Source organism: Pangasianodon hypophthalmus, chromosome 15, assembly GCF_027358585.1.
Source record: "Pangasianodon hypophthalmus isolate fPanHyp1 chromosome 15, fPanHyp1.pri, whole genome shotgun sequence".
Classification (NCBI taxonomy): Eukaryota; Metazoa; Chordata; class Actinopteri; order Siluriformes; family Pangasiidae; genus Pangasianodon; species Pangasianodon hypophthalmus.
This window is the reverse complement of record NC_069724.1, coordinates 790,173-815,339: the sequence shown is the minus strand read 5'-3', so window position 1 is coordinate 815,339 and position 25,167 is coordinate 790,173. Positions and strand designations below refer to the sequence as shown.

Here is a 25,167-nt window from a genome sequence, read left to right as displayed (position 1 = left end):
TGTTTACATTCCCAACTTCTGGTGACTGTTAATATTATTTTTTCCTCTTAGAGGCTGACAAAAGCCATCGGAAGATTATAAAAATTGTCTTAAATGGTCAGTTATGATTTTAGATCTCTTTAAAAAATTGTTACTACTTAGATTTAATAGGTTAAGTAGAGTATGGAGGTGAAAATCAGCAGGGTTTATCACGTGGACTCGGTGCGATTAATCAGTACTCGTTATGTTGACGGGCAAAGTGTGAAATTTTTGTCTGACTTTTTTCACTCGCCAGTTGCGAGATCGTATTATAGAATTGCGCGGTGGTGATAAGTGAGCGCACCCAGAGGGATTTTCTGCTAGAGCTGCTAGATCGGTTTGTGTGCGAGTCTGGATTGCGTGCCTTATTTTGTATCTATCAGAATGACGTCAGAATTTTTCATCAGTGCGTCTAAAATTTGGTCAAAGACAGGAAATTCTCGGTTAACGCAACCCCTGGGTGGACTCTCCCTGGTTCATGTCATGTGACCGTCGTAAGATTTTATTTTCTGTCTGTATGTTTTCCGCTTCAGCACTCTGAAAGGGAAGAAGGTGTTCCTGGTGGCAGCCACGCTGAGGCCGGAGACCATGTTCGGCCAGACGAACTGCTGGATCAGACCTGATATGAAGTACGTGGCGTTTGAGACGGTCAGCGGAGACGTTTTCATCAGCACGCAGAGAGCAGCCAGGAACATGGCCTACCAGGGCTTCACTAAGGAGAACGGAGTGGTGCCTGTAGTCGCGCAACTCCTCGGCCAGGTTTCTACACACACACACACACACACACACACACACACAGTCACACCCATACTATCTGTGTCCTTGTCTATCTTTCAAGTTGTTTGTCTCTGACTATCTATCTGGATCTCTAAGAAGATTAAAAAAAATCTTAGGAATGTTAGGAAGTGAAGTGACTTGTGGCCAAGTATGGTGACTCATACTCGGAGTTTGTCATTTAAGTAGAAAATTGAAGTAGACAAAGCAACCAAACTGCACTATAACTCAGGGGTATTAAACTTTAAATTCTGCCCTGAGGCCTGTTGCATGAATCCGGTTTCTGTGGCTACCGAAGTTTGCGTTTAGTTTGAGCGAAACTCTGGTTTTTCGGTCTCAACAAGGTGGTTTGGATTTTCGCACTTTTCATCACCATGATAACTTGCGCAACATGGACACTTTGCTCCGGAGCAGGATTTATTCTGGGGAAGAGTTCGCAAACCCCAGGAACACTGGACCAATCAGCTGTGAGCAGCAGAGTGATAGAAATCTGACGCATCAACGTTTAGTGTTTGTAGCGATGGCTTCAGCGTTTGTGGAGAATCCTGTGGAGCGCAAATAATAAGAAGGGCACTTCGAAGGGAAAGAACTTTTAGGGACGGACACAACGAGTTAAATATTAAATCTCTATCAGGGCCAATTATAGAGACACAATTATATTGATATTTATTTTATTAATATTTAATTAAAACAATTTACCTTGAAATTACATGAAATATGTTGGTTAGAAGTTTTTAATCCAGAGTGAGTTCTTCTTAAATCTCTATACAGATATAAAGTGCGGAAGAAATACTCTAAAGCAAAGACGCTGTCAAAAATACTGAAGTTTAAATAGAAACCTCTAGAAAGTGCAGTAAACAGCAGTAAAATAAACAAAGTCAATATTTGGCGTGAAAACCCTTTGGCTTTAGAGCTGTATCAGTAATCTCAGGTACACTTTGGACAGTTTTATAAAGAAAATTATAAAGAAAAAAGTTTTTCTGAGCATCTTGGAGAATCTGCAACAGTTCTTCTAGAGACTCCGTCACACTCGCTTTTGATTTTCAGCTCAACTCCGACAGCAAGAATTCATTTTCTGTCTAAAAAGTGGTTTATTGCATAATAATAAAAAGCCAACATACAAACTTTTCATTTTATATAGTTTTAATATGCACGTATAGCTCGTGTGTCAAGTCATTAAGTCGCCATCTTGCTTTCTTTTCACACCCAAAAAGAGTCGATTCACTGATTCTTTGAATCACTGAATCTGCGGAGTTGATTCCATACACAGAAAATGATTCATCGCACATGCATGACAAGCTTTTTGGAGGTTTTCAGCACTTGATAATATTCTCATGCTGTGAAAGAGTTTTATCTTTAAATATTCAGATTGCTAAATATTTTGTATTCATGCTTGCACTCTCATAAAAACATATAAACCTTCTACATGTATATTTTCTCCCCAGGACATCCTCGGCTGTGCCCTGAACGCTCCTCTCACTACATATAAGACCATCTACGCCCTGCCGATGCTCACCATCAAGGAGGATAAAGGTACTCGCCGTCTCTGTATTCGTTTTCATTCATACACTGACGTCCGCTAGCGAGATTAATTTTAGCAGTTATGAAAAACAACGATCCAGTAAGATTACGTTTATATGTCAGTAAAGAAAGCAGCAGATTCCATAAGAGACACTTTTCAGATAAAAACAGAATGAAGGCTGCTGGGTTTCGCTGCAGAAATAAGAAGTGAGTCGACAGTCAAAGTCTCCAGAAGAACTGTGGCTGCTTCTGCAAGATGCTCAGTAACACTTCCAGCTCATTTCCTTATAAAACTGCACACACTGCACCTCAGATACTGCTTTATTTATTTTAAAAGCGAAGGATCGTCACGTTAAATATCGACTTTGTTTCATTTATTACTGTTTACTGCTCTTTATAGGATTTTTTTAATGTAGAATCATTTAATTTCATTATTTTTGAAGGCGTCTTTGCTCTACAGCATTTCTTTACACGTGACTAAGCCTTTACACAGAACTGTATATTCTTAGAAACTGAAGGCAACCCGAAGTGAAAGCCGATTCAAAGAGCTACACAAGCATTACGGACGGTGTACGTTATTCTGAAACGGTTTATAAGCAGCGTTTATTAATCTATCTAATCACTGCTGCTGTGATTTTTACTCATTTCTGCTAATGTAGCTGTAGAAGCCGTGAGGATGGTACTGTACACTGTTATAGAAAAATCTGGCATGTTACAGTAAAGCTGATAGTGTAAGTCACAGTCCTACTATAGGGCAAGACAGGAATGTGTCTTAGTCTGTAAAATGGATGTGAATGTGAGGAAAGTGCAGACACACTTCTCTTCTGTTCGATCATTTGTTTTTGTGCGCTCCAGAGTCCTCATTGCAGTGAAATCAGTGAGACTGAAATGTCAGAAAATCTCTTTTAGGATCGGTTAGAACGAGTGTGAAGTTACTGACGTCTTGTTTTCTTTCGCCCGTAGGAACGGGAGTAGTGACCAGTGTGCCGTCGGACGCTCCTGATGACATCGCCGCACTGAGAGACATCAAAAAGAAAGCGGTGAGTTTATTTAGTTCGTTTTTAATTCCTAAGGATGCAGGATGCTGTGTGAGGTTACCAGCTGTGCGTGTGGTTGAAATGACAAATAAAGCCACTTGAACTTGAACTTAAAATGGCCGCTTGTTTATTCTACAGGCTCTGAGAGAGAAGTACGGGATTGAAGATCACATGGTCCTTCCTTTTGAACCGGTAAGCAGCGTCAGTGTGTGTGAGTGTGAACCTCAGTGTGTTTTTTCACACGTGTGTGTGTGTGTGTGTGTGTGTGTGTGTGTGTGCGAATCGGACATGCCGTGTGTTTTGGGTTGCGGCGGTTTTTCTGTAGATATGAGCTGCTAAACTGAGCCAGTTCTGGAGATTTGGACCAAAGGAACTAAAAAGCGATAAATAAATGCTGGATGTGACACACAAAATATTTTAAACTAGTTATGTATAATATAATAATTATATCTGTAACGTATTGTGCATCAGCTCCATGTTCTCCATGTGCTAGGGTGATTTTATTTTTATTTTTTTGTGATTTTTACGCTCACTTGGTAGAGATTTGTTTGCTTTTTCTCCATTTCTGACCATCAGCCCTACACGCCCTTCAGACCTTCTTTGGTTTGTTTATTTACGTGCCTTGAGAAACCAAAAACCATTACATTTTAGCTCTGATGTGGACTCCAGACTAATCGTTCTAAAAGGCGTGATTAGGTCCTGAATAGTGCTGAAGAATGATGTTGGTTCTCTGCTTTCGGCGTTCCAGGTTCCCATCATCGAGATCCCGGGCTACGGAAACCTTTCGGCTCCTCTGGTGTGTGACGAGCTGAAGATCCAAAGCCAGAATGATCGAGAGAAGCTGGCTGAGGCCAAAGAGAGAGTCTACCTCAAAGGCTTCTACGAAGGGGTGAGACTGCAACATTTAGGGATTTTACAGAAGGAGAATCTAGAAAATTAAAAAGAAGTCAGCTTGTGTTGACTGTATCATGTTGTTGTTGTTGTTGTTGTTGTTTTTGTAGGTTATGTTGGTTGATGGTTTTAAGGGACAGAAAGTTCAGGATGTGAAGAAACCGATTCAGAAGATGATGGTGGACAAGGTTTGTTGTTTTTTTTTCTCTCTTTCCTCTTTTCATGCTCCGTGGTGCTGAGTGTATCACTGGGCTGTTTTTGTGCATCACACCTTTTACATTTAGCATCGCAATGGACTTCACGCACTGTTTCCTGAACTAGAACTGCATTTTAAATGACATTTGATTTATTTTAAGTGTGAAGGAGCTGGCTTATTAATTAGAAACAAAACTAATGCAGGCATTTTCATTTTTACTTTTTGGATGTACACATCCAAAACCATGCATTGCCTTGAAATAAAATGATTTTCTCTAAGTCATTATGTTGACAGAAGTAAAGTTCACACATTTTTTAAATTCTTCTTGCTCATGCACTAATGCCACAAGAGAGAAAGGCCGTGGGCTTCATTTATCAATCTTTTAGTAAAGTTGTGTGTAAATGTTCACGTAAGACAAACTGAACGAAAATCTTCTGCCGGATTGACAAAAGTTTCAGCGTAAAGTGCAAAGCGCGTTCCTGAAGCAGGTCATTTGCATGTAGTGACGCCCACAAAACTCCATAAAAGGTAAAGTGCACAGACAGCTGGGAGCACGAAATGAGAGATCAGGGTAAAGACTGAAAAACAGAAGCGGAAGTTATTTTGACTCACTTTTATGCCAATAAAACTATTTAATAATAATAATAATAATAATAATAATAATAATAAGTGAGCGCTAAATCCTCCATCAGCTGAGACGTTTGTTTACGGCTTACGGCTCTGTGCAGACAGAGCGGCTCGTCCTCCGTTTATACACCGCCGTTTCTTTTATCATAACTGAATGATTAGTTTTATTTGTCTTCATTTATGGGTGTGTGTCGGCTCGCTTTCTTTATTTTTAAAATAAAGCGTCTGGTTTTGAGTAAATGTTGTGGATGGAGCTCTGAGTCCCTGAGCGAGTGAACTAGCATGAGGACGTGTTTCTGATCGAGACTCTAAAGCTCTTCTATCAGTCGCTCTGGATAAGGGCGTCTGCTAAACGCTGCAAACTTCATAAACACAAACAGTTTAAACTCCACAGAATATTCCAGATAGAAAAGTGCAGTAATCCCTGCAGATTATAGGATCTGACGTCGATCAGGTCTTCTAGTCCAGTTAGTTCTCTTATGTGTACATTTACACACACTCAGGAGCACAAGTAGGATACGAACGTTTTTTTTTCTTTCTGAATTTACGGCTTTTCATGAAAACCGAATTTCTTGTGTAAGCGCTCTTATTAACGATTTACGCATAATTCTGTTCGTGTCCAGCTCGATAAATGAGACTCGACGTCTAAGTCTGTCTCTGTGCCGAAGTCCTATTAGAAGAATCTCAGCTGTAAGTGGTGCAGGTGTCGTGTTTCCTTTATAGATCACTTTGACCAAAACTTGTACACAACACGAATTAGGAAATAAACAGCACGTGAAAGTCAGTGGTGTTATGAGGAGCCATTTTACGATAAATAATTTGCGTTGTTTAAATTAAACACATGCAATAAACACATTGTTTTTCACACTTTCCTCAGGGTGAGGCTTTGATTTACATGGAGCCTGAAAAGCAGGTGATCTCTCGCTCGGCTGATGAGTGCGTGGTGGCGCTTTGTGATCAGTGGTGAGTGGATTTTAAATATTGATGTTTCATTAAAAAAATAAGAAGCTTGTTTAGCTTTTAGAGGCTAATATTATTCACAAAACCTTGGCTTTAATACTCTCTCTTGTACAGTTGCATAAGGATGAGATTTTTTTTTTTCCCGTTAGACCATATTAGACCTTTTAATATCGCGCTTTTGAGATTTCAGTCTGGCTAGAATCACCGTAACTCTTCATCTCTCGCTTTCGTTCCTCACACGTTGATGTTTTATCCGTGACAGGTATCTGGATTACGGAGAGAAGGAGTGGAAGCAGCAAGCCATAACTGCTCTGGAGTCTCTGGAGACGTGAGTTTCATTTCAGAGGACGAATATCCATAACCGGGGTGACCTTTAAAAAGTCATAATCATAATCTTTATTTATTTATCTAGCACTTTGAGTTCAAATAGCATCGTTTCTTTACATAAAGAATCAAAATAAGACAATAAAACAATATGTGGAAGGCTAGAAGAAATGAAATAAATAAAAGTTTGAAAGTGGAAATAGATATAAATAAAGAAAAACAAAATTCACACTGGAGATAAATTGTTAAAGATATTGTACAACAATTAAAAAATAACTTTAATAAAACGAATTGTAAAATTCACTATTAGTAGAGACGGCGCTGATCCGATACCCTGGAACAGTAACGGGTCAATGTCGGTGCCAGCAATAAAATAAAATAAAATAAATTAATTAATTAATTTTTAAAAAAATAATAATAATCTTATATCGGAGGAAAAAAAGAATGAATTCGATCCGATCCTGTAACGTGTGGAAATGATTTTCATTTTTAACTGCAAATGTTTACAGCTTAAGAAACTTTTCAAATATATTTATTTTTGTAATATTTATACTTTATTATATTTTATTATATTTGCAAGAGATTTTTGTGTGAAAGAGTTTAACTGAATTTTTAAATAAAAATCCACGGTTTTCTGTAAGCCGTGTTTTTAGCTATGTATTTTTTCCCCCTGTATTTTTAAGTGCTTCAGCTTAAAACAATCATTTTAAAGTTTAGTCATTTTTGTAAAGAAAATAATTTTGTATTGGCATCAGGGTTTATTAAAACGCAGGTCATTTTGTTTTCAAAAAATTCTGTAGCCTCTTTAGTGATACACAGTCATAATTATAATCACATCACACCTCTGTTATTCATTAATAACTGTTTTGACCACACACACACACACACACACACAAACACACATACACACACACACACACACACACACACACACTGCTCTATGTTTTGCAGATTTTGTGATGAAACGAGGAAGAACTTTGAGGCGACACTAGCTTGGCTTCAAGAGCACGCCTGCTCCAGGACGTATGGTCTAGGTAAACCCGGTTTCTCTGCATGTCCGTGTGTGAAACAGCGATCGAGTCGATGTTGTCAAAGATTCATTTATCAGTGTTTGCACTGGAGCTACAAGACTAATGTTGCTTATTGCTTATAGCTCAATTCAATTCAATTTTATTTGTATAGCGCTTTTAATAATCCAAAAGAAATTGTAAACATGTGAACTGATCCATAATGAGCGAGTCAGAGGTGACGGTGGTGAGAAAAAACTCCCTGAGACATCATGAGGAAGAAACCTTGAGAGGAACCAGGCTCCAAAGGGAACCATCCTCATCTAGGTGACACCCGATAGTGTGATTATAAATCATTCTCTTCTATAACTGTGTGCTACATGGACAAATAGTGCGATTGTGTAACCAGGAAATTCATCACAGTTTTCACATGAAGTCTGGTTTATTGAATCTATTCACTGTCCACTGATGGAGCCCTGAGTGCAAAACTGCTCACAGCAGCTGCAGCCCCAAAGCCATCACAGTACAGCTCCCCACATGAACTGCAGTCCAAAACCATCTCCACAGTCCCCAGGTGGCACCATCCCCAGCAATCCCACTGATCTTCAGGCCGTCCATGTGGGGCCCCAGCAGCAGCGAGTGAACTCAGCCGATGAGAACTCCAACCAGCAGTAGGGCATCAGGATGGATCAGGCAGGTCCTGAGAGCAGAAGGGGTCAGGATCACTGGCATCTCAGGAGTAGCATGTGTAGCTCTACAGAGGGAGAGAGAGAGACGGGGAGAGAGAGAGAGACGGGGAGAGAGAGAGAGAGACGGGGAGGGAGAGAGAGAGACGGGGAGAGAGAGAGAGAGACGGGGAGAGAGAGAGAGAGAAAGGGAGAGAGAGAGAAAGGGGGAGAGCGAGAGAGGAGAGCGAGAGAGACGGAGAGCGAGAGAGAGACGGGGAGAGAGAGACGGGGAGAGAGAGACGGGGAGAGAGAGACGGGGAGAGAGAGAGACAGAGAGAGAGAGAGAGAGAGACAGAGAGAGAGAGAGAGAGAGACGGGGAGAGAGAGAGAGAGAGAAAGGGAGAGAGCGAGAGAGACGGAGAGCGAGAGAGAGACGGGGAGAGAGAGACGGGGAGAGAGAGACGGGGAGAGAGAGACGGGGAGAGAGAGAGACAGAGAGCGAGAGAGACAGAGGAGCTGCTAGTTTAGTCTAATCACACACCTATCGAGTTATTTGGTAATCTCAGATGTGTTTACTTACATGGTTTTTAACGCCGCATGAAGCTGTTATCTTTAAACAACGAGATAAGATATGCTATTCTTCTGAAAAATAAATCTCAGAGGAATCACGTATAAGGAAAATAGTAAGGGTCCTAAAATCGACCCTTGAGGGACACCACATGATAACTGAGCTGGCGTAGAAGAAAAATTCCCTAAATGTACAGAAAATGTCATGTCTTTCAAGTAAGAGCCAAGCACTCGAGGTCCTTACCCTGGATGCTAACCAAACACTCGAGTTGATTGAGAAGAATGTTGTGGTCGATGGTGTCGAACGCGGCGCTGAGATCTAATAAAACTAAGACAACGTGTGAGCCAGAATCCATGGAGAGAATAATATCATTGGTGACCTTCAGTAATGCAGATTCGGTGCTGTGCAAAGGTTTAAAGCCAGACTGCAATGTATCTAAAATGTTAAATGTGTTTAGATGTTAGCCTTGTTGTTCCCGGACTAAACTAAAGAAACATCCTCACACATGTCAGGTCTTGGCTGCAGTACATTTGGAGTGAGTGAATAAAAAAAGACAAACAAAACAAAAAAAAAGAAACTCTTGGGCAATTCTCAAATGAGAAAAAAATTCGTCAGTCCGGCGTGTGCTTGCTGTTTCGCTCCTCGCTTCCTCCTCATGTCAAGTTCTTCTTAGAAACCTTTTTATTTCACATTCATTCTGATCCGCCGAGCTGCCTGACCTGCTCCGCTCCTCCGCTTCGTGGTTCACCTGCAGATGTTCCCGTACAGGTGTTGATTTCTGTTTGTTTTTTTAGGTACACGTTTGCCGTGGGACGAACAGTGGCTCATCGAGTCTCTGTCAGACTCCACCATCTACATGGCTTACTACACTGTAGCCCACTTGCTGCAGGGAGGAGTCCTCAGCGGACAGGGACCCTCACCTCTGGGAATCAGGTACTGATATTTCAGCAGCTTCTGTATTTCTGCGAGCGTCCTGGATAAATATATTTGAAAGAATGAGTGCCACTAGATTGTATTAAGATTCCTCAAACTTAGAGCTGTGCCTCATTTTCCAGACCAGAACAGATGACCAGAGAGGTTTGGGACTTCATCTTCTTCAAAACAGCTGCCTTTCCTAAGACAGACATCCCTAAGGAGCATCTGCAGAGGCTGAAGAGAGAGTTTGAGTACTGGTACCCCGTGGACGCCCGTGTCTCTGGAAAAGACCTGGTGCCAAACCATCTCTCCTACTACCTGTACAACCACGTGGCCATGTGGCCTGACGACAGGTGTGTTCTGATCTTATTAAGAACATCCGAGCTTCTTCTGTTTACATGAGAATGATCATAGGAGTATTTTAGGCTTTAAATGCAGCTGTGAACTGTGTACAGTGTTACTGGAAATCTGGAACTGGATTATGGTTCATGATGATATCTCAGATTCTGGAGAAAATGTACAGTACTGTGCAAAAGTCTTGGCACCCTATTGTTTTAGTACAAACTTTGTTATAGATGTTTATTTTCTGGCTTCTACATTATTGATTCAGTACAAAAACATTTTAGATTCCAAACATTAGTTTTCCAGCACAAAATGAAACGTTCCAGAAAAATGTCTGTATGTCAGTAAAGAAAGCAGCAGATTCCATAAGAGACACTTTTCAGATAAAAACATAATGAAGGCTGCTGGGTTTCGCTGCAGAAATAAGAAGCGAGTCGACATTAGACACACTGGACTCTACTTTAGTGCTTCTTAAAGCATCTTTAGCTAAACAGATGTGATTCTCGTTCTATCTCACGTAATGTTTCTGAGCAAACGTTTTGAAAGCGAATGTTTTATTCTTGCAGTGGAAAGTGGCCCAGAGCGGTTCGAGCCAACGGACACCTTTTGTTAAATTCGGAGAAGGTGAGTTGATTGATTTTTTTTTTCTTCATATTATTTTTACTGAAAATCTTAATCTTCAAATTTAATTATAACATATAGATATAAGACCATGCTGTAGGGAGCTGAGTGCACATCCCTACTGCGCCATGATTACACAAATTATGCATTAAGATGTTACAGAAATCTCTGATGCTGCATCTGAAGGAAATTATGATTTATATTAACACGATATGTAAGAAATAAGAAATAACACACTCCAGGCTGTGTGATTATCCGAAAAGAATCCCCTCGATGTGCAGTATTTTTGTATGACAGCGCGGTCTGCAGTGTTTTATTCCACTTATACCACAGCGATTTACCAACGATTACACTGTTTAATTTATTAAAGAACGACACGTTGCACATTTTAACGGTTTATAGTTAGATTTAATGTCTGAGAGACGAGTTAGTTCCAGTTCTCAAGTTATAGCAGCTATAAACAGCTTCTCTCTCTCTCTCTCTCTCTCTCTCTCTCTCTCTCTCTCTCTCTCTCCCTCTCTCTCTCTAAAAACGCAGCTAGTCATTTTACAGAGAAACCAGAAAGCGTAAAGTTGGCGTGAAGTTGCGTAAAGCATAATGGTTAACGGTTTATAGTTAGATTTAATGTTGTGGAACGTCTGAGAGACGAGTTAGTTCCAGTTCTCACTTACGTTATAGCAGCTATAAACAACTTCTCTCTCTCTCTCTCTCTCAAAAAACGCAGCTTGACATTTTACTGAGAAACCAGAAAGCGTAAAGTAGTGTAAAGCATAAAGTTAGTTCCTGTTCTCACTTATGTTATAGCAGCTATAAACAGTCTCTCTCTCTCTCTCTCTCTCTCTCACTTTCTCTCTCTCTCTCTCTCTCTCTCTCTCTCAAAAAACACAGCTTGTTATTTTACCAGAACCCAGAAAGAGTAAACTCCTCTGTCCTGAACACTTTACTGTGTTAGGAAACTTCGTAAAGCGCCGTAAAGCACTGACACTGGAGACTCCTTCCATAAATGTTAAATAAACACCTCCTAACAAAAAAAAATGTCCCCAGATCAAAGATTTCACATTCTTCTTTGTTAAACAACATTTTTTTTTAATCCTTTTATTAGTCTTAGATTATATAGTGCGTCCGATGTACACATACCTGTTACTATAGAAACAATAACATATAAGAGAGAGCGCATTAATATAAACCTGTGGAACAAACTGTCTGAACCATAATGTTATGCAGAAATAATAATAATAATAATAATAATAATAATAATAATAATAATAAACACCTTCTGACCAATCAGATTTGAGAATTCGACCGTGCTGTGGTATAATGAATGGTTAATCAACTGAATGTAAGCTAAATAATGAGTGTACATATATAAATATACATATTCATCTGAGGTATATTGTATTAATAAAGATATTAGTATGTAGTGTGAAGTTTTTTGGGTGTTTTATAGTGTGTGTGTGTATAAAACTGTAATTGTTCCTTAAATATATAATGGACTGATCTGTTTTCGTCTTCGCTAGATGTCTAAATCCACGGGCAACTTTCTGACCCTGAGTCAAGCGATCAATAAGTTCTCTGCAGACGGTAAGTGCTCTGAATCATCATCATCCATGACTTCATTTCATCTTTGCTCCTCCAGAAAGACGGGAAAGCGCGTCAGCAGTTTACTTTCAGATCTAAAATCTGTTCCTTTTCACACGATCCGTACGATGGAAAGACAGAAGGGAAGCTTTTTTTAAAATGTTGTTTTGTTTTTGATGTTTGGAGGCTGACTGAACAGAACACGATTTCCCAAAGGACTGAGCGTTGAAGTCGGTCCATCTGGAGAGAACTACTGACGTCTGCCGAGTCCTCATTAGAGTGTGTGTGTGTGTGTGTGTGTGTGTGTGTGTGTGTGTGTGTGTGCAGTGTGCTCGTCTCTGTTATTTATGGAAAATATTACGCTAGTATTGTGAGCCTGATTTTCTTGCTTACTTTCCATAGACTGTAAAATATTAGGATGGTATTTTTTAATCATTTATGATTCACAGTGAGCTGTAACACAAACACACACTTTCCTTACAAATTTAGACAAAGTAAAAAAAAAACTTCACCATATCGACAATTTTTTTTATCGCCATCCGCCGTACGAGTCCCCGTAACGTAGAAACGATAGCGTATTAGAACGAGCGCGTTAATATAAACCTGCTGTTATGGAAAATTAATCTGGAAAAAAAAACACCTTCTGATTTAAGAATTCAACCTCACTGTGGGGAAAAAAGCATTTAATGTGATAAATAGATATTTAAAGGAAATAAAAATGACATAAAGCAATTTGATAAAGTAATTGAATAACTACAGCGTGTCCCGAAAGTCTCCATACAGAGGGGGAAATTAACACTTTTTTTTTTTTTTTTTTAAAGCAAAATGTGAATTTATATATTTACAAAACATCCTCTACGTGATCGCCATTTCATTGTGAACACACACACACACACACACACACACACACACACACACTTCTCTCCTGATCCAGCCAATATGTTCTTCTTTTGTTAAAGACATTCTTAAAGACTATCTGGAAAAAATAATATATATATAAAATATAAACTAAGTATGAAAAGTTTTGGAAGACATTTTGGTACTTTTTTCCTCTCAGGTATGCGCTTGGCTCTTGCCGATGCCGGAGACACCGTGGAAGACGCTAACTTTGTAGAGACCATGGCCGACGCTGGCATTCTGCGTCTCTACACCTGGGTAGAATGGGTCAAGGAGATCATCTCCAACCAGAGCAGCCTGAGAACCGGGCCTGCCGACACGTTCAACGACCGAGTGTTCGCCAGGTAACGACCCCTGCACCTTCCTGTGCATCACTGCTTCCTGCTCTTTCTTTTCTTGCTGTTAGGAGGTTTATTGTATTTATTACAGCGGCTGGGGGTTTGTTTGGAGGTCATTTGGTGAAAAAAAATAAAAAATCTTTTTCCGGACTCATTTTTTGTTTACAGTGAAATGAACTCAGGGATTATTAGAACTGAGCAGCATTATGAGAGGATGATGTACAAGGAGGCCCTGAAGACTGGATTCTTTGAGTACCAAGTAACACACACACACACACACACACACACACAAACACACACACACACACACACACAGTTCATTCCAGCATCTGATCAATTATTTATAATTAAAATACACCTGTATTATTTTAAAGCTCTAATATTATATTTGAGCCTCTGTATACACACCTGTATAGACATATGACTTTTACTATCCTATATATATAAATTATTAAATTCTTTTAGGAGAATTTATTTCAGTGCACAAATGTTATCATCGTGGTTTTGCTGCGTTTTCCACAGAATCTGAAAATTAGAAAAAATTTCTATTAGACACAATGACAGGTCGTCGTAATTACATCACGAGATTTAAGATCCTATCGTGATAAAACGCACAGCACTGGTGTACCAGGGAACGTGTCGAGTCAGGGACATTTTTAATTTGATATAATTTGACTTTCCTAATCGAGGTACAAATAGAGGAATGCTTTTACATCTTTTCCTGTTGCACAGATTCCACATTGAGCAATTTGTTATTCAAAATAGAAAAAAAAGATTTCTTTTATGTTTCTTTAAAGCCTTTTGTTTAATTCGATGTCTCCTCCTAGGCAGCTAAGGATAAGTACCGGGAGCTGGCCATCGAGGGAATGCACAGAGATCTGGTGTTCCAGTTTATTGAGAACCAGACCCTCCTGCTGGCGCCTATCTGCCCTCACCTGTGTGAGTACACCTGGGCCCTGCTCGGAAAGGTGAGCCACAGTACATACAGTAAATGTTTGGGTTTTAATCAGTCCATGTTTTAATCAGTCTGTACAGGAGTTTTTATTGTGATCGTTGCGGCTAAAAATGCTTGATTTTACTGCAGCTTTTTTCAACATCTGTGATGCAATTTGCGGAGGTTTTTGTGCTACTTGAATTGTCGAAATTGCAGTTGCATTGTTGAAATTGTTTTGCACCGTCTTTTGCAGTGATGTTTGTAGGTAAATGAGACCATTTAGCTGTACTCATGTTTAACACACGTGAATCAAAGAGGGCTTTGACTGAATGCGCGTTGTGATGACATCAGATGATGTGTCTCGGCCCAAATCTGCACAAAATCTGCGGTAAATTGTGGAGTTTGCTTGATTTTGTGTTAATTTCTGAGATCACGAAATCCTGGAGAGACTCTTTAATCGTGGAATCATTAACATTAACATGTTTATCTGTAAACCATAAAGTCCTTGTAGTAGGTTTGGTGTGAGTTGGTGTTTGGTTCCATCATTTTTTATGACATTTATCTCTTGAATTGACTTCGATGTAACCTAAAACAGTTAGTTGTTTACATGAGAGAAATTGTGTAGTTGATTTTGAGCAACTAATAAAGACAGAGCAATTATTTCAATTATTATCATATTTTTCTTCAGACAGTAGTACTGTCCCGTCTGCTTTTACAATCTATTCGCTCTTTCAGATTTATTTTAAAAGAGAGAACAGGTTTGGGACCCAAACTTCCATCTAACTCCACTGAAGCCCGAGTTCTAGTTATTTCCTGCTTTATTCCCCCTGAAGTATCCCGCAGAGCCCGCTAGACGTGTAAATTAAAAATGATTCAGATCAGAAAATCACCCTGACAGTCTCTGATATGAGGCTGGATCTGGTTCGAATCGAAAAGGAAAATGTTTCAGAAACAATACTGATGCTGAAAATTGATGCACGTGACGATCGACCTGAAGACTGAGAGTCTTAAATCAAAACTTTGATTTAAGATTCAACAAAAGCTCAGCAGGAAATCTCGACAAACGCACTGATATGCAAAACTTAGACGCAACGCTGCAGTTAAACTCACTGAAACCTGCTTATGAAAGCGACGTGGAGTGATGACGTTAAACAAAACCGATGTTAATTAATCTGCAGCTAAAGACGCAACAGCTAACACTATTGGGGTTTATTTCCAGAGCTCGCTAATCAACACTTCAAGCTGGTGGGATATTTGAGAGGACATGTGCTCCTATAGTGTTTCAGTAAACGTCGGATTCAGATACGTGATCGTTACGCCGGAAAGCAGATACACGACACTGAGTCGGGAGAGAGTCAGTGAAACCTGCGTACACATGCTGTACGAAAAACAAAGATTTGATAATGTACTGATTCTCAGACAAAATAAGGACAGTAAATTAGAAATGAATCATTTGGGATTGGCGCTGAATCGATTCGTATCGGTTCAGTAGTGAATCGAAGTGTACGGAATCGATATCGTTTTGTATCGTATCGTCTAATCCGCGTCCTGATGTGTATCGTATCGTCTGAAATACGCCCCTAAGACAAGACGTGTTAGTTTTAATACTTCCTATAAAACTGATATTCTGTTTATTTCCTGGTCTGTGCTCTTTTTGCAGAATGAATCGTTGATGAAGGCCAGCTGGCCAGTGGCCGGCCCAGTGGACGAGGTTCTGATCCGGTCCTCACAATACCTGATGGAGACGGCCCATGACCTGCGCCTTCGCCTCAAAGCCTACATGCAGCCTCCCAAGAACAAGGTGTGTGTGTGTGTGTGTGTGTGTGTATGTGTGTGTGTATGTGTGTGTGTGTGTGTATGTGTGTGTGTGTGTGTATGTGTATGTGTATGTGTATGTGTATGTATGTGTGTGTGTGTGTGTGATTACATTACCCAGGATCGCTACAGACTCTTTTCAAGATGATTTCTAATCTAATCTATTTAGTGACCGCTATCAGAACGTTTCTAGGCATAACTTTATAAGAATTTTGCGTAACACTGTGTGTGTGTGTGTGTGTGTGTGTGTGTGTGTGTGTGTGTAAACCTCACTAAGTGATATTGATTCATTTTGCTTAAAAAGGGAACAGAATCTTAGCCAACACAATTTTTCCTCGTTTCTTTTACCTTCTTTTAAATATATATATAAAACATACGGAGCTGTCTGACTGAGTGGCTGAATTCACTTAGCATCAACTCGGCGTTAGCTCTAATGTGCAGCCAAACATCTTTTTTAAAGATATTTTCTTTCTACTCACTGGAGAGTCTTTGGATATATTTATATCCAGGAAGAGATGAGCGTTGTCATGTACGATACGGGGCCAGATATAAGTCGTGTAACATGTCGTGTACATGTTACGGCATTATGTACAGCGGAAGAAAAATCGAAAGCTGGTTAAAAGTCGGCTGTAGCTGCTAGTCACTAGATTTAGCTTTTAGTAAAAATAAATAAAATTATATAAAATACAAGCTGAGCTGAGCATTAGGAAAATGTTTAGCAGTATTAAGTCACATTACTCACCTTGTGAACATCCATCTCTTAACATCATGTTAACATATTTACATTTACAAATAAATTTTACTTTTATTATACAATATCAATACAATGTAATCCAGTTGTCGGATTCTACAAACGCACACGTACGGAAATTCAGCATTCGGCATGTCCGAATGACAAACACAGGATGATAAATTCAACACAAGATTCCACACTTCAGCAGCACTGTGCCGATAGACGCGGTGAAAAATATACAGTTAAAAAATTAATCACAGGCACAACTGTGACAGCGCGCAGGAATCAGAATTCTGCTCTGTCTTTATACGCTGGGTTTCTGCTTTTAAAAAATGATGACATGGTAGCGCTGATATTTACAGTACGGTAAGTAAGGAGTAATTAATAGGCGAGTACGTGGTAAGTATCTGTCTAATAGGGAATAATGTGGTACGTGGCTGATATTTAAAAGAGATATATGTGGGAATTAACTTGTTTTTAGTAGGGAAATGTTTGGTAAGTAACTACACTCCTAGGACAAAAAGAATGGACAGAGCCTGAAATGGCAAAATATGAAGCTTTTAATCGTCTTAACAACAAATCATTGGTCAGGAAATTAAACAATTAGATTTCTTTTTGATTTCTTTTAATGTTGAAGTCTTGTGGTCCTTGATGGGCTTGTTATCAGGTGCAGCAGATAATCAAATACTGACTAATCTTTTAAGAAAAAAAAAAATCCCAGAAGATGTTTTTGGAAGCTTTTGTACACCCAGGCATGTGTTAGTTTGAATTTTACATCAAACATTTTAATCATTATCATGATTTTGCATACAAGACGACTATAGAAGTGAATTTCGCTGTTTCTAGCTTTTCCCCAAACAGCAAACCAGCGAATGGAGGCACAGGAGCTGTCAGGAGAGCATCTGCTTCATTCCTGCTCATTTTCTCACCAATCATTTGTTGTTAAGACGATTAAAAGCTTCATATTTTGCCATTTCAGGCTCTGCCCGTTCTTTTTGTCCTAGGAGTGTAGTTACTTACCAAACATTTCCCTACTAAAAACAAATTAATTCCCACATGCATCTCTTTTAAATATGTACTCGCCTATTAATTACCACTTACTTACCGTACTGTAAATATGAATCAGATATAACAGCAGTGCAAAAGATTAACAATATAATAGATTGCTGTGAATGTAAACATAACATACTATGACAGTATTCGGCAGATAAGCTTATACCATATATGGACGTAGCAGTTATTGGGGTAGAGAGTATTAGTAGTAACAAAATATTATACACAATATTTTATAAATACAGTAGTAGTAAAAATGCAGGTAGTAAATACAGAGATGTGCAAAAATTGCAAAGAGTGGGATGGAGTTCTGTTGTGTGTGTGTGTGTGTGTGTGTGTGTGTGTTGTCAGTCTAGTCTCTGAGTACTGAGGAAGTTTTAGTAGGTTTTCTATAAAAATATGAGTACAGTAATTGTTAACTATTCAGACCACGTGTAATAGGTATACAAACAAGTAACTAGTTTTTAATGCAAAGGAAATGAGACTGTAAAATAAAGCATATTTTGTACATGGTCATTTAACCATAACTTTTTTTTTTGTGTGTAATTATTGCATTATGGCTCCAAGTACTGTTATAGAAACCTGATATTTATTTATTTATTTTACATATCCAAGTTATTTACAAGTTACTATATCCAGTGAAGTCGGAAATAGTATTTTTCCTATTAAATGCAGGCTAATTACCACATACATAGCTATTACTTACTAAATATTTACCTCATACTTCCCTATTAATTACTAGTTACTTACTGTACTGTATATAAATAAAGTGCTATTGATTTGAAGTTGTAGAAATTCATTTCAGTTTTGTGTTTTGTCCTCACAGAAAGGAGACAACAAACCACCAGGCAAACCTACTCACTGCACAGTGTACGTGGCAAAGAGTTATCCGCCCTGGCAGCACAGCGCCCTCTCTCTCCTGGCCAAACACTACAAGGTAAGTCTGCTTTTAACGCCAGGTTTGTTCTGTAGGTGTGTATGTGAAAGATCTCATGCTCAAACTTTAAAAAAAAACCTCTAAATGCTCTGTTTCTAATAGCTCAGGACATGTTTGACGTTCAGAACGTGCTCTGAGACGTGTGATGTAATACTGTTTTAATCTCACTGCATGGATAACTTGCTTCCTTTTGGTTCTCAGAGCAACAGTGGAGCTCTTCCTGACAATAAGGTGATAGCGGTGGAGCTGGGCGCCATGCCGGAGCTGAAGAAGTACATGAAGCGCGTCATGCCGTTTGTGGCCATGATCAAGGTACTGACGTGCAAATGACCCGACGCTTTTCTGGACAAGGAGAATAATTACATCACACCGCTGTTGAATTCAGGATTCTGATTGGTCAGAAGGTGTTGATTAATTTTCTGCAAATCACAGGTTTATATTAACACGCTCGTTCTAATTCGTTATCGTTTCTATAGCAACGCTCGTTCACAGGGACTTGTACGGCGAATGTGCCACAAACGGATTAAAAAACATGCGACATGATCAGGTTTTCTGCAAAGAGATTATTTTATTTTAACATTTAAGGAAGGAGTCTCCAGTGCCAGTGCTTTGTAGCAGTCAGTAACTTTAAGTTTTCTTAAAAAGACAGAGGAGTTTACGCTTCTTGGTAGCATGACAAGCTACGTTTTTTTTTTCTTTCTTTCTTTTGGAAAAGTGAGGGAACGAGTGTTTATAGCTGCTATAATGTAAGTGAGAAGAGGAACTTTAAAAAAAAACGTTTAAAGAAATTGTTGTTCATTAATCAATTAAATTGTAATCATTGAGAAATTTACTGCCCTATAAGAGGAATAAAACACTCAGGGACATGCTGTTGTAGGAAAATAATCATCTTCAGGTTGCAGTTACAGAGGCTCTGCTTTATCACACCACCCCATCGTTGATTATTTTCCTGTAACAGCATAACCCCAAAGTGTTTTATTTCTTACAGAGTGTCAGAAATGCATCTGAAAGGGAACTTGTACTGCTCAGTGTACATTTATGTAATTCTTTGTATCTCGATTTGAGACTTTGTATGATTGGGTTTGTTAATATTATGAGAGAGGATTAATTAATTAATAACATTAATTATGAAGAAGAAGAAAGAGAAGAAGGCTTCTGATTAGTAGCCTAGAGCGTACTTGGACAGTAGCATGTTTTATACTGGGTTTATAAATGGATTTAATACTGTATAAGCAGAGCTCAGTGTTGAGACAACTCTGTTGTGTGTGTGTGTGTGTGTGTGTGTGTGTGTGTGTCAGGACAACCTGGAGAAGAAAGGGCCGAGGGTGCTGGAGCTGGAGCTGGAGTTTGATGAGCGAGCAGTCCTGCTGGAGAACATTGTTTATCTCACCAACTCTCTGGAGGTAGGAAGCCGAACAGCTGTGCATAAAATATGATGAGTTAGTCTGTACGAGCCAAGTAGCTCCTAAATAAAGAAAAGATTTTGGCTATAACTCTCAAACCTCTTCATAAGTCTTACAGAATTACGCTCACTCATATACCACACTCCCGAACCGGTCACGGACGATGTCTTCATCTTGTGATAAATCACGTATGCAGTTGTGAAAGAGAGGATGAGTAGAATTAGGCGTGTGTTAAGTCAGTAGTTTTATGTTAACTGTTGTTTTTTTTTCTGTAGCTGGATCAGATCGACGTCCTGTTTGCCTCCGAAGGGGACGATAAAGTGAAGGAGGACTGCTGTCCAGGAAAACCGTTCAGTGTGTTCAGATCTGAGGTAATGCAGATGATTTCACCAACACGCTCTGCAGTGTCTGACATCACTCTGAGGAATATGGAGTCTTTTTTTTTTTTTTTTTTTTTTTTTAAAAGAAATGGCACAAAATAAACATCATGATTATACGAATGTCTGCGTTTACTACCAGGAAGTGTGCCAGAATGTCTGTCAGATTATATTTCATGATTGTTCAGTATTAAGTGAAAAAAATTGTCTTCACATTCTGACAGTAGCAGCGATGAAACAATAGTAATAAGAAATCTAGTCGCAAGCAGCGATCTGCGGGGTCCAAGCACTCCTCGCAAAAATAGCACCCCCAGTGGCCAGTTCATTCCACGTTTCATAGAGCAATAAAGAGATCATAGATGAACATACTTTCAATTTTCAGTTTTTGTGATGATAGTGCAATGGTAGCTGTGTGAAATGCCTAGTAAAAAGCTGATTGGCTGACAGCAACAAATCGTTCGAAATAACCGTAAGTAATCATCATTAAAAAAAAAAAAAAGGCTCTGCCATGTTAGAATTGATTGACATGCCACAGCCATATTGTAGGTTTCCCATATTATGCAAATTAGAAAAAAAAAATCCATCAGGGTGGAAATTAGTGGGCGGGGCCTATATCAATTCAGCTTAAGCCAAGGATTAAGGGGGGATTTTAAGTGTAGGATTTATGGCTCTCGAGATTTGGGCCATAATGTAAATGTTTGTGCGTAAGGGCTACTACCTTTTAACCAAGTTTTATGTCTGCTGTGTGCTTGGACCCCTAATAATAATAATAATAATAATAATAATAATAATGATGATGATAATACAGTGTCATGGGATTGTATGTATTATCTTCTGAATGACGTATTAGGCATTATGACAGTTAAAAATAAAACAATTGGTGTGTGAATAAAGAGATTTTATGCAGCAATCGTTAAAATGAAACAGTTCAGTTGAGATGATGATTTAATGAAAATCGTTCTGGATTAAGGATTTAACCCGTTAGCTCTTTTTTTTTTTTTTTTTTTTTTTTTTTTTTTTTTTTTCCTCCACTCCCTCGTTCCCTCCCCGTAGCCCGGAGTGTCGGTGTGTCTGCTGAACCCTCAGCCGTTCAACGGACTTTTCTCCTCTCAGATCGACATCCGGCAGGGAGACACCAAGGACAGCGTCACTCGCCGACTGTACAGAGCCAACCGAGGCATCAAAGGTAAAGCGGCGTGAACTAAAACCACCCGCACTGAAGCTGTACTAAGAGGAATTACAGATTTAAAGAGTTTTAAAAACAGTTTAAATAGTTATAATATCATGTTTGAAATGTGAGAGCTCAGTAACTGAAGCTGGTTTGAAGAACTCGGTCTGATCGAGTTTCTTCATTTGTGTGTGAAAGTTTTAATTCTCAAATAATCTCAGTTTAAACCTAAACCAAACCACGTTCTTTCAAACTTCTCCTAAACACCTTGTACAAAAAAAATCCTTGTTGGTGTGTTCTTTTATTTATCCTCAGTTCAGTTACTTAAAAAAATGATATAGTAAGAATAATATAGGCCAGAGGTGTTCAGTTCACACTGGTAAAGGTCCAGTTTCAAAAAACTTCCTTCCTTATAAAGGTCCAGATGAGCAGCTGTCATAACAATGGTGACCTTCACCAGAGTTTTTACTGAATACCACCTTTACCAACAGCTAGTTATCTTTACAGACAGTTAGTTACCTTTACCAACAGCTAGTTTCCTTTACCAACAGCTAGTTATCTTTACAGACAGTTAGTTACCTTTACCAACAGCTAGTTATCTTTACAGACAGTTAGTTACCTTTACCAACAGTTAGTTACCTTTACCAACAGTTAGTTACCTTTACCAACAGCTAGTTATCTTTACAGACAGTTAGTTTCCTTTACCAACAGTTAGTTTCCTTTACCTACAGCTAGTTATCTTTACAGACAGTTAGTTACCTTTACCAACAGTTAGTTTCCTTTACCAACAGCTAGTTATCTTTACAGACAGTTAGTTACCTTTACCAACAGCTAGTTATCTTTACAGACAGTTAGTTACCTTTACCAACAGTTAGTTTCCTTTACCTACAGCTAGTTATCTTTATAGACAGTTAGTTACCTTTACCAACAGTTAGTTTCCTTTACCTACAGCTAGTTATCTTTACAGACAGTTATCTTTACAGACAGTTAGTTATCTTTACAGACAGTTAGTTACTTTTACCTACAGCTAGTTTCCTTTACCTACAGCTAGTTATCTTTACAGACAGTTAGTTACCTTTACCAACAGTTAGTTACCTTTACCAACAGTTAGTTACCTTTACCAACAGCTAGTTACCTTTACCAACAGCTAGTTATCTTTACAGACAGTTAGTTACCTTTACCAACAGCTAGTTATCTTTACAGGCAGTTAGTTACCTTTACCAACAGATACATTTATCAAGTTACTTACTTTTACAAGCAGTTAGTTACCTTTACCCACAGTTACCTTTTAATGCTTAATGGCTACTAATCAAATAAAATTAAGAAACATCAGATGTATTTTATGGCTGTTTTATTTTGGTGGCGCAGTGTGTAATGCTGTTGTCTCAAAAAAGCACTTCAGAATTTACTTAAATGGTTCTTTAAACGTAATGGATTTAAAGGTGCAATAGCCGATTTTTAAAAATTTCTTATTGATATGAATAACCTGGAAAATATGTAGAACATGATAAAATATAATGGTGTAAGCCGCGGCCTCAGCACAGGTGCATTAAGTGGCTGAGAAATCCCGTTTGGAAAACTGACTCCCGGTTCGGAATGCTTGTGTTTGGATGAGCCTCCTGTTAGTCATTTTATAGACACTATATGATTCGATTTCCCAACATAAATTGCCCCTAGGTGTGAGTGTGTGTGTGTGTGTGAGTGTGTGTGTGTGTGTGTGCATGCATGATGCCCTGAGATGTTTCCTAACCAGGGTGTGTTTTCACCTCACGCCCAGTTTTCCCAGGATAGACTCGGGATTCATCGCCACCCTGACCAGGATGAAGCACTTATTTAAGATGAATGAATGAGGGACCGTAACAGTTTTGTGAACGCTGCTAAAAAAGTTGGTTTAGACGCTATACAGCATCTTCCTGAATGGAATATGGAGAGGCAAAGAAATTTTGAAGTGTCTGATAATGATGTGTTGAAAATCGTGATTATGAGCGCAGCTCTACTTGGAGCAGATGGTTCAGCAGATTACTGTCGAGTACGAACACAGTGATATAGAAGTGATGTATAAAAATGAGCTTTCTACACAACATTAATTACAAAACAGAAAACTCCCTCACGAAACTTTCTAGTGTGTGTGTGTGTGTGTGTGTGTGTGTGTGTGTGTGTGTGTGTGTGTGTGTGTGTGTGTGTGTGTGTATTTCTAAGCCTCTTAACCTTTTTCACTCTCAGACTTATCCAAAGTGAAGCTGATGCGTTTTGAAGATCCGCTGCTCGGCCCTCGCAGAGTTCCCGTGCTGGGGAAGGAAGAGCGGGGCAAACTGGCCATCTCGGACACGTGTGTGTTCCACATCAACCTGGAGGAGAAGAAGGTGCGTCTGAGCGACAACGGCCTCACGGTGGACATCGGAGACACTCTCGTCTACTTGATCGAGTGAGATTTGCGACGATTTGCGAGGGAAAAACCACCAGCGCTGCTTTCTACAGATTGTGAAATGGCTGTTGTAGTCTAACGACACTGCAAAAATAATGTCTTAGCAAGTGAAATATCTTGAATATAGTCACATTTATGTAGTATTTCCTATTATAAGGTTACAATAAATAAAATATAAGATCATTAAACCTCTTTGTACTGATTTCAGACTTGAAATGTTATTCTATTGGCAGATGATTTCACTTCCTTCTAGAAGTAACTGCATAAAATTAGTAAAATGATCTGCCAATAGAACAAGACTATGTCACGCTTGAAATTAGTAGAAATGTCTAGAAATAGGTTTAATAATCTTATATTTGGTTTATTGTAATCTTATAATAGGAAATACTAGATAAATTTACTAGATAAATTACTACATTGAAGATTTGAACTTGCTAAGCCATCTATTTTTTTTTTTTTTCTGCAGTGTAAACTTACTTCCTGGTTTGAAGTTTAGAGGAATAAATATTTCCCAGTTCTCTGGTCTTGTTTAGGGTTACGGTCATTTATACCTCGGGATGTCTAATGGATTTTCCCTGCTTATGTTATAACAATAATGATATTAATAATGAGACGTTTTAGAGGTCTGCATTGCTGTATCAACTCAGCATTTTGGCTTTTTTGGCACTTAAGTTATGTATCTTGTGTTTATAAATCTATTCAGTAAGAAGCATTTCCACTTTTTGCTGTTATCGAGGCCCTGTTTTTTTTTTTTTTTTTTCCTCTCTCTCTTCTCTGTAATAAATTCTGTGAATGCAAACTGATCCAAATAAACTTCTCCTTAGTAAATGTGGTACTTTTGTATTATCAATATAATTATTATTATTATTAAATCTGTGAGGCGGTGTTTGCTTTACCAGCTGGAACACAGTGAGAGGGACGAGAGCGGATTAATGTGCTTTAGATGTTCAGAAGGAGGAAATGAAGCAGGACGTCAGTGTGGAGATGAAGTGTGTGTGTGTGTGTGTGTGTGTGTGTGTGTGTGTGTGTGTGTGTGTGTG

General features: G+C 38.9%; 1 protein-coding gene across 1 annotated transcript in view; it reads left to right on the top strand.

Annotated features, from left to right (window-relative positions):
- Window positions 1–24,960, top strand: part of lars1b (leucyl-tRNA synthetase 1b) — a 30,960-nt gene extending 6,000 nt beyond the window's left edge. Inside the window, exons 10-32 of the mRNA XM_034311354.2 lie at window positions 552–777; window positions 2,238–2,325; window positions 3,277–3,353; window positions 3,489–3,542; window positions 4,099–4,239; window positions 4,352–4,429; window positions 5,942–6,027; window positions 6,287–6,352; window positions 7,300–7,382; window positions 9,386–9,524; window positions 9,647–9,859; window positions 10,415–10,472; window positions 11,987–12,050; window positions 13,105–13,288; window positions 13,451–13,541; window positions 14,110–14,250; window positions 15,877–16,017; window positions 18,644–18,754; window positions 18,956–19,066; window positions 20,053–20,157; window positions 20,433–20,528; window positions 21,588–21,720; window positions 23,926–24,960. Coding sequence (XP_034167245.2) covers window positions 552–777; window positions 2,238–2,325; window positions 3,277–3,353; window positions 3,489–3,542; window positions 4,099–4,239; window positions 4,352–4,429; window positions 5,942–6,027; window positions 6,287–6,352; window positions 7,300–7,382; window positions 9,386–9,524; window positions 9,647–9,859; window positions 10,415–10,472; window positions 11,987–12,050; window positions 13,105–13,288; window positions 13,451–13,541; window positions 14,110–14,250; window positions 15,877–16,017; window positions 18,644–18,754; window positions 18,956–19,066; window positions 20,053–20,157; window positions 20,433–20,528; window positions 21,588–21,720; window positions 23,926–24,131 — 2,692 coding nt within the window. The 3' untranslated portion in view covers window positions 24,132–24,960. The remainder of the gene's footprint in view (window positions 1–551; window positions 778–2,237; window positions 2,326–3,276; window positions 3,354–3,488; window positions 3,543–4,098; window positions 4,240–4,351; window positions 4,430–5,941; window positions 6,028–6,286; window positions 6,353–7,299; window positions 7,383–9,385; window positions 9,525–9,646; window positions 9,860–10,414; window positions 10,473–11,986; window positions 12,051–13,104; window positions 13,289–13,450; window positions 13,542–14,109; window positions 14,251–15,876; window positions 16,018–18,643; window positions 18,755–18,955; window positions 19,067–20,052; window positions 20,158–20,432; window positions 20,529–21,587; window positions 21,721–23,925) is intronic.
- The last annotated feature ends 207 nt before the right edge of the window (window positions 24,961–25,167 follow it).